General features: G+C 41.3%; 1 protein-coding gene across 1 annotated transcript in view; it reads left to right on the plus strand.

Annotated features, from left to right (window-relative positions):
- LOC111223897 (pro-neuregulin-3, membrane-bound isoform-like) overlaps window positions 1–3,121 on the plus strand; it is a 333,890-nt gene extending 330,769 nt beyond the window's left edge. The window contains exon 9 of the mRNA XM_022748194.1: window positions 2,137–3,121. Coding sequence (XP_022603915.1) covers window positions 2,137–2,824 — 688 coding nt within the window. The 3' untranslated portion in view covers window positions 2,825–3,121. The remainder of the gene's footprint in view (window positions 1–2,136) is intronic.
- Window positions 3,122–9,965: the final 6,844 nt, after the last annotated feature.

A 9,965-nucleotide genomic window follows, 5' to 3' on the forward strand; every position in this document is an offset into this window, starting at 1 on the left:
TTAGAACGCAGCTGGATTTAGACACTGATAACACTGAGGGCATGGTCACTCAGAGAAATAGGGAGAAAGAGATTATGTCTGGGCTCAAAGAAGTCAGGTCAAGACCCAGGGAGACTTGGTGTAATGTTGCTAAACAGGACCCACATGCAGAGAACACACTTCAAAAGCTTTATATAAAGCCAGAATGGGCAAAGGAGCTTGTTATTGGCGTCTCCCAAGTCTCAAGTAAGGACCTGCTGACCTGCAGCTTTCACCCAGGACACCAGAGTGTGTGTCCTGTCCTAGACTTGAAATTAAGTTAGTAAGCGAGTAACAGTTAAGTGTTTCCCAAACATAAGTGTTTTTTGTTGTCTCATGTCAACTTTGCCCTTACATGAGCGAAACATTCGGGTGCCATCACCATTTCCTGTTCAGCTTGGGACCTTTGTCTCTCTCTCTCTCCCCTCGTTTCCTGTCATCTCTACACTGTCCAATTAAAGCTAAAAAATAGTTATAACATTAACTAGGTATTTTAGTTGCCTAACTCTAAACACACATTATCACAGTTTATTTTGCCATAACATGTTATTTTAACGTAGTTCGGGTTGTAAAGAAAGTGAACATTCTTGCATTGTGATAGAGTTGGTATACATACATGTAACAAGCTTTCTAATGAGTTTTTTTTGTCTGCATGTGTGCAGTATAACTAAAAGTTCAGACTGGGGGAGTATTAGTGTGAGCGCAGAGCAGCAGGGCGCAGGGGAAAATGATTACTCACAGCAGTGCATCTTTGCCTCAAAAACAATTAAATCTAAAGTAAAACTAAACTAAAAGTGGCACTAAAATAAAGGATGGCAGCTTCTGTGAGTCTGAATGTGTCAGTTACTGCAGCTAAACAGTAAAAATCGGATATATTTCCACTGAGGGAAAACTGTTGGTGTCATTTCTGATCAGCATCTGATTACTGGCCAGATGTACACAGATATTACTGTGTCACTGGGTTGCTACAGTGCACAGCAATTCTTCTTTAAAGCAGCTGGAAAATTTCTCCTTTTAATGTGGTTTCTTGGGTCATGTAAATATAGACATTAATGGGAAAGACCCAACAGATTAAAAAATCAATACTAGGTCAAAACTTGCTGGACCTTGTATGGTCAATGTAGTTGAAAACAGTTGTTATCACTCACTCACTCAGTCAGTCAGTCAGTCAGTGACGGACACTTGCGATTATAGGGCTGGCCCTGCTGTTGCTGTTCAGTTCAGTTGACATTGGTTGACCACAGGGAGGGATAACAAATAAGCTGAGACCCACAGCTACGGAAAGAGACAGGACACACAAGCGGGAATGTGTTAATAACTTGGTTTGAGAAGCAGCAACAGCATGTGAACGTGCTGACAGGTGGGGCCGCACAGGTCAGATTTGCAAAAATGTAAAGAGGAAAAACACCTGAGGAGTGAGTTGCAGGCAAAGAAATGACTGAGGGGCAGAGATTAAAAACTTGAAAAGTAAAGGAAAAGACCTACCTATCATAACTTGAATCAGTGCTGTTATACAATCTCTGAGCGAGAGTGACTCAGAAAGGATTTTCAAACAAAGCAAATGGTCTTGACCTAAAAGTGGAACTCACTAAAATGGAAGAAGAAAAAAAAAAGAAACGATACAAATTAAGACACGTGATGGGCCATTAACTCAGTCGTCCTTGACTCAAGCTGACAGCCTTCGACTTTAAAACAACACTCTTTATATTCAACATGCTTAAAGTCATTAAATTAATAATACAAAAAGTGAACTCTCTGTTACCTCTTCACTTTTATAAAGGAGCTGAGGTTTTGGAGGGTTCTTTTTTTTGAGTGTGCACAGACTCAGATATAAAGAGATGAAAGAAAGATGTCAGACTCATCTTCCTCCCTCTCTGCATCCTTGGTTAGCCTGTGAAATGGCAAAGGGCGGGGAGCTGTCCCTCTGTGTATTCTGTCAGGGTTTCAGCGTGGGAGTTTGAAAAGGCGATGGAGTTGAAATCATACTCAAAGACGCAATGACTTCTCCTCTCGGTGAAGTGTAGAAGTTTCCCCCCTAGTTGAATAACCTTTGCTCCCTTCCTTGTCTTTTTGTTTCTGTCCTGTCTTTCCCTGTTCTCTGTTTTCTATCTTCTCTAGCTGGCAAATTCAGGGAGAGAACCAATGCGACAACCCCAAACGAGATGCCCTCCTACATATGCAGACTCCTGTTTCCATGGAGACGACGTCACCATCACCTTGGAGCGGTCACATGGAGGTGCGTTCCGGCCTGTGCCCTCCGTCGGAGCACACCGATCCGAATACCTCCACCCGGAGCCTGCGGAGGCCCGGCCGCCGTCACAGCCACTCCCCGCCTCCTCCGTTTCGCTCCTGCTCCATCCCAATTATCCCCTCTGTCCAGTGTCACCATGACAACGAGGTGTCTTGTATGCAAACCAGTGTCACCCCAGCAACCACAACGATGTCTGTCACCTGCGGAGCCACGCCCTGCAAGGGTGAGAGGAGAGAGAAGGCGCCACGCGTCGATTTGTCATCCTCTTCCTGCTCGTCCGCTGTCGGCCAGCCGCAGGACGAGGTGGCGCTGCTGCTGGAGGAGGCGCAGGAGCAGCTCAGGGCGTTGGCATTGGCTCACAGGAAGCAGGAAGAGGGCGGGATCAGCAGCAGCAGCACCGGGTTGACGGCTGCGCTGGTGGCGGCCAGAGAAACTGTTTGCTTCCTGAACCCTAACGGAGGAAGCGCTGGGGTGCTGAGCTGTAACGGACCAACGCAGACCCAGCTACTCAGCCCCAGCCTATCACACAGAGACCTGGGCCAGACCGGCCAATGAAAGGACACGACTTAAGACAGTCACGTTCGGTTTGATAGTGTCTGAAAGACTGTGGTGCTCTGCATCTGTGGGACGTGAACGGAAATGCAGAATTGAAAAAAAAAAGTAATATCATGGAAATTCAGAAAATGTGCTGATGATATGCATTCTGTATGGACTCAAACATACAAACACTTCTGGAGTGGCCGCCTTTACACCGACTGACAGTACGGAAAAAGAAAAAAAATATTTACATGCATTTATTTACAAAACAAGAAAAACACTTCTACTTAGACAAAAAGAAACCAAATAGTCTGTCAAATCCATGGTGTTTTTAATTGTAAAAAGAATATATAAATATATATATAAATATATATGGATATAAATATATGGAATTCAAAAAGTGACCAAGTACAAAGTTGAAGAACACAGGAATGTTGTAACTATTTTTCTTTTTTTTTTTCTTCTCCCTGTTTTGTATTAACTGTCATATTTTGGTTCTGGCTCAACTCTAACGAAAGAACTTCATTAACGTTCCCACCGCACGTCCACCAAGAGCCATGAGTCAGATTCTGTGAGTCTGTGCAGAATCCAACATGGCGAACGAGGAAGGAGCCTCCGCACTGACTTCTCCCCCCTCCTCTTGCCTTTTGAAGACCTTTCTGCCCCGCCAAGAATCCCAGTACAGCCCACTGTGGAAACAGACGCAACACAAAACTAAAACTCGACTTGACGACTGTGTGGGTTATGTGTTTGTGCTGGGTTGCAGCGAGGGAGAAGAAGAAAAAACAGGAAGTGACTTTATTCTGCAGTCGGTCAGATTCGGGAGAGCAGATTGTTAAAGACAGCCTGAGATGCTGACTCTCCTTTGGCCAGTGTTTCAAACTAGTCTAGATTTATTTTTCTTTGTTATAAATGATATTTTCACACATGTGCTGACACACACAAACACACACACACACACACACACGCACACACACACACACACACACTCACCTGTGCATTATTTTTCAGTTGGGTGGATGGATCAGAGAAATGGACAGAAGGAAAAGGAAGAACGGAGGGCTAAGGGGCACCACAGGAGGTATTCGGACATTTTTTTAGATTCTTTTGTTTTCCATTTTTGGTTATTAATGAACAATGCTGCTTTTTGGGGCTGATGGTAGGTGTGGGTATTGAAACAAGAAATAAATGTCTCTATGTTGTATCCTATGAATTGGAAGCTTTTGAATCTCTGTATGAAGTTAACAGCCAAATGTTTCTGGTGACAAAGAGTAAAAAAAAAATGGTTGCAGTTCTGGTAAAGATTTTTTTCAAAATAACACTTGTTTTGGTTGATTGCTTGGAAGACACTTTGACACCCTAACAGCACCCTATCCGACATGCATGCTGGAAAACATCAGCGTGGTTTACACCAATATGCTGCACTTATCCTGTTGGTCTTTTCAAACACAACCTGGTCTGCAATGGCTTGGAAAAACCTGGTATCATCCACAAAGTACTTTATTTTACCCATAAAAGTAGTTCCCTCTTTTCACAGTGCTGCCTAGAAGACAGAAATTATGTTTTAAAATATGGTTCAATTCCCACTCTTTGGCACAGCCATTTTTAAAAAGATCTACATGACATAATTGTTTAAACCCATACAACTTTGCTTCAGTTGATGTCATGAGTGTTAAAAACAGGTTTTAATTTCAGTAAACGGCATCTCTTACTTTTATTCTAGCATCATGTTTGTAAGAGCAGCTGTCTCTTTCTGAGATCCGGGAACACTGGATTTGTGGTGTGTGCGTGGCGGCTGCGTCGTGTGATGTAGAGATTCGGCCAATTTTTCACATGTTTCCCAGCAGAAATATAGTCATATATATATATATAAATATAATATGTTTTTTTAACCATTTTCTCGTCTGCATGTGGACACAGCGGTTTTTTGTGACATTTTGTGTCAAAAATAAATCAGAAATTAATTTATAATTAAAAGAAATCCTAAATGTGAGTAGCCTGCAAACTCTATGTAGATAAAGCTGGCAGTAGCAGCAATGCAGCAGACACGCAGCTGCCACGCACACACAACGCAACACAATGTGTTCCTGGGGTAATTGCTTGCCAGTACATCATGAAAATGACCTAAATGAAGAGACCTCAATTGTCCTCAATTTCAAGGAATTAAGGAATTTTACTAATATTATTTGCTCGTGGTGGTTCTGTTAAAAATCGGCACCAATAGGATGAAACATCGGAAAAGAATTTGGTTTTCAGGTGGTAAAATATGATTGTGGATGTTTGGGCATCCAGTCAAGTCCTAGCAAGTAAATTGGAAACTAATATTAAAATTTCCACCTCTTTTTTATGTGTGTTTGATTAAAGGACGTTTGATTTGGAAAAACAAGCCAACTTGAAAAGTAAAAGCAAAGTAAAAGCTTGAACTTTGTATGAAAGAAGCACAAAGAGCAACTATTTTGTGTTTAACAGTGCTTTTATCTGCAGCTGAATGACTGAGAAAAAAAAGGGGTTTAGGGGCTTTCAGCCTTCAGAGCTTTACTCTCAGACAACACACACATAAGAGTGGCTCCTGGATACTTTTGTGTTTTTGATAAGACTTTGTGAATGTGGCCCCCTTGTCAACATCAAACCACTGCTTTCAGCCAAAACGCTACTATCTTGTGTGGTCCACATGGTTCTTTCTATGGCTACTTTCTCGTGTGTGTGATGCAGCTCTCTTCACTTCAGTGTGTTGATTCAATAATGCAACACTCTGGATAAGTACACAGTACCTGAGAATTCATACTCTCCCAACCTTTACTTATCGAATCTCACACAATGGCTGATCCACGGGAAAATCCACCACTCACCTCTGCCATCTTTTTTTATAAATGCCTGAATGGCAACGCTAAATCTTATTGAACACACACTCGCACAGAAAAATCAGCCCAGAGGTTCTTTCTTTCTTTCTTGAAGGCTTAGTTTTCCATACTGCCATTAAACCCGCCCCACCGAAAAAAAGGCTCTTTTCTATATCAAATTGTTGAACCTCAACAGTTTTGGTTATTTGATACTGATGTCCATGAAGTCCATAATGTCTCCACCAGTATAAACACTGGTGGCTTATGGAGGTTGATGTGTGTCTGTGCACAAACTCGGTGCAAAAAAGAAAAATGTGAATTTATTTGTTTGACCAACTGTAATCAGTGTATGAGCTTTTACGAGATAAAAGTCTGCAAGCTTTGTGTGGATTTGTTTTCTTACCTGAGATGAGTCCGGCAACAAGAATCTTCATCAACTTTCTCACATTTTGTCACAACATTTTTTTTTAATAATATTCTGACAGAGGGAGATGAATTTGGAGCCTCACAGAGGAGGAACATGCACATAATTCAAGACCTGGTGCCAGGCAGACGCTTCGCTTTTTAATTGACAGTCCGGCACCTTGAGGAAACTGCAATTACTTTCGACATGCAGGTACTTCAGCACAATGTACATCTGTGCAGCAGAAATTATACAACAGAGAGGAGAAACAAATTTAATGCTGCCGTCTCTGCTTTCCACTCTGAACATCTTTAAATGGTTTTTACATGTGCCAGTAATTGAACATTGTGCACAGCGTAACTTCACGTCCTGCTGGTTTACTATTATAGAGTCAGCACAGGAAGAGAAATGAGGCTGTGCATTCGATTAGGAAAACCTCATTGGCCTCTCAGAGATTTAGAGAGCATATCTGCCTTTCTTCATTACAGTCAAAAAGTTTATGCAAAGAAGTATGAACTGTGTATTTGTATTTGGGATGTATGTGTGCAAATGGAAGTATGTTAGTTATTGGTTTTATTCTTAAATAAATGGGGAATACATCAGCGGCTTATTTTGATCATTAAGCCATAGTTGGAATTCTATATTAAAAATAACCAATAGAGACATCCAGATGAAACAGGACGTTAAAAGCAAAAACACTCTATTTATTGTTACTTATTGATGCATAATAAGCAGCTCTATTGCCTTTCTCTCTATTTTTGTCTGTGTCTCCAACTGTCAATGTTGCAGGAGGTCCTTGTTTACCATAAACCACATCAGTGTCACCTCGCAGTAGGAAGTCTGTCTAAAATTCTTTTTAAATTGATCTGCTCGCTATGTTGAGTTTTTGTTTTTACTGTTAAAAAAAAGTTTTTTTCCCCAATAATTTATCAGTGTTTATTTTTATTATTCAGAAAAGTAAGAAATGAAATACAAAAATGTGAGTGTGAGTGAAAATTTGAATGGGTTTAAAAATATCATTTATGACAGAAGATGTCCTGCGATTTCAACTATTTGTTGTTTCAGTTGTGCTTTTTCTGTCTTATTTCCTCCATTTACCGTTAACTGGTAATCGCTGTCATCTTGCAGCAGGGAGAGGACACAACAACATTAGGTAGGTGTGTCTGTGGGGACAAAATATGCTAAATCTGTTTTGTTTTTTTTTAATTGTGATAAATTCTTTCTAGTGAAGATTGGCACCTAAAGAGATGAGCCCTAAGCATGTACCCATTGACTGTAAATCAGGATGGACATAGACTCTTTGAAGTCACCCACAGGTTTCTGAAGAGCGGTTTTGGAGCTTAGGCTGAGCTGCTCCACTGCTGCCATCTTGGCAGTACCTGACCCCCCCCTCGTATAGTTGTCATGAAGGAGGAAATTAGCTATAGAGACCAAAACTGTCCTATGTACCAGGCTGTAAACATGTTTATTTCTGCTATAAAGTTGGACATTTTAATATGGGAGTCTATGGGGATTGATTCACTTTTGGAGCCAGACTCTAGTGGCCATTAGAGGAACTGCAGTTTTTAGCATTTCCTTGTTGGCTTCATCTTTCAGCACCAGAGGTTGCTGCTTGTATTTACCTGTCAGGTGTGTCTGTGTGCAACTAGCTGTGTATGTTTGCGTGTCTTTGCAACGCAATTCCAACGCCTGACTGCCTGCACTGTCACGTTACCCCTCTCGTCCCCAAAAAACAGCACAGATTTATGGCCTGCACTGCAGTTTAGCTGTGGTCAGCCAGGTGGCAAAAAGTATGGCGGTTAAGACCAGTGTGTGAGTGTGTGTGTGTGTGTGTGAGTGTGTGTGTGTGTGTGTGTGTGACTGATGGCGGGGAATAGAGGTTAGACCATCAGGCCAGAGAGATAACAGCTACAGCTTGATCCTCCAAAGGCTCTGCGCTGCCAGGCCAGGCAACCCCATCACACCTCATCTGAACAGCATGCCAGTTCAGCGTCGGTGAGCCCAGATACTATGAACATTTGTGTGTGTGTGTGTGTGTGTGTGTGTGTGTGTGTGTGTGTGTGTGTGTGTGTGTACGTTGGTGTGCACTTGTGCATAAACATCTCTTTCTTTACCGTTTCCACCACATGCCCTCCTGTCTTCACACAAACCCCTGCAGCTTGGACAGCTACACATCTAGATAACAAACACAAACAAATAGGATGCTTTGCTTTCAAAGACGCTTTGAACTGGATCAAGTTGGAGACAGGTAGAGAGCCAGACACTGTGAAAGAGAGGGGGGATGTAACACTGTTACCACAGAGGTAAATTTTCTTATTTCCATTTGAAAAGCAGGAGTGTGGAATGTGGAAGAAAAGCTAATCCATGTTAGAGATACCAGGCCTTTGGATGGTTAATTCACACGCAAAACTGTGTGTGTTTGTGTGTTTGTTCTCTTGATCTTGTCCTCCAGAGGCAGAGTCCATCTTCTCAGCCTCCCCATGCAGACATTATCTTTTGCCACTTTCAGCAATGAATAAAATGAAAAAGCATTCAATTCACCGGGGAAGTGTTGCAGTACATCAATAAAACAACATCAAAACATTTCTGGATTAAAAAAAGAAGAGGAAGACGACACAACATAGATTCCAACACTCGCAAATGTGCACAGAGCGCCAAGATTAGCCTGTCATTCAAAACGGACTATTCTCCATTTTTGCTTTAATTTGCAGGCTAAATTTGCTGGTGTCAGGATCAGCCAGGAGCAAATCCATTTGCATCTGCAGAGCTACTAATCTTCACACGGTTTCAGGAATACAACAGCCCATAATGAGTGGCTGCGGGGCAGACAGAACAGGCTTGCATAATGTTTAAATGGGAGCATGTGTGTGGCACGGTAATTATGACATCTCACTATGCAGTGTGTAGCAACGCGTGTCAAGTGGGTCAGCATATACTGTGAATGTGAATTTCAATGGGGGAACATTTTTTATTTATTTTTTATAGTCAAATGTCATTACGTCGTTTTTTTTTTAATTCATCTAAAAACCTTTGCACTAAAACTGTGCACATGTTGTTTTGAACAGAGACAATTCTACATACATAGCTGCAAAACACTTAACTATGTCAGAAACCTTTGCTTAAGTATAGCACTTTTCTCCAATATACCACACTAAATGTTATATGATGTTGTTTGCTGACACATTTCTACACACATCAGTGGGTAAGAAATAGTTTCAAATGTAGTTCCTCATTTGACTCTATCAGGCTTAAAACAGCCAATTAAAAAAAATAAATGCCTTATTGGTTGCTTTTTTATTTAAGATGATGCTAGATGCTGTGCAATGCAGACACAAATACATACACAGCTATTCAGCACAGTTTATTGGGGAAACATTGTTTTAACAAAAAAAGAAGCTAGATATTTTTCCTACAGGTAAAGGTCACCACTTTGGGAAATTCTGAAGAAAAAAAACAAAACAAATAGAGACAGTTCCCAAACCACAGAGACAATATTAACTAGACATGATGTCATGTTTCTGTTTTAATTCCTTAAATTGACACAGACAAAGGCCTTAAGGTTATACACAATATTCACTGCTGCTATGTGCAGCACCAGACCAACAACATCTCAAACCAAAACAAATACTTCGTCCAGCACACCTCCAGCCTCCCTTCTTGTTCCCAGCAAGGTGTTACAAAGCCCAGTGAAAGTGACCCCTAAACACACAACAAGAAGCACAGCTGAATAAAGTTACCCTGTGTACACAGCAGGTAACAAAAAAACAAACTAGCCACAATCAGTAGCCCATGTTTGCTGACTGTGAGCCAGCTAGTGACAGCAACATTTTCCAAACACATTTATAATATCGGTAACAGTCAGCACAAATGACACTGATGGAGCCAGGAAAAATTTAAAGAACTTTATGGATGTTTT

This window comes from Seriola dumerili, unplaced genomic scaffold (genome assembly GCF_002260705.1).
Source record: "Seriola dumerili isolate Sdu_G_001 unplaced genomic scaffold, Sdu_1.0 BDQW01000120.1, whole genome shotgun sequence".
Classification (NCBI taxonomy): Eukaryota; Metazoa; Chordata; class Actinopteri; order Carangiformes; family Carangidae; genus Seriola; species Seriola dumerili.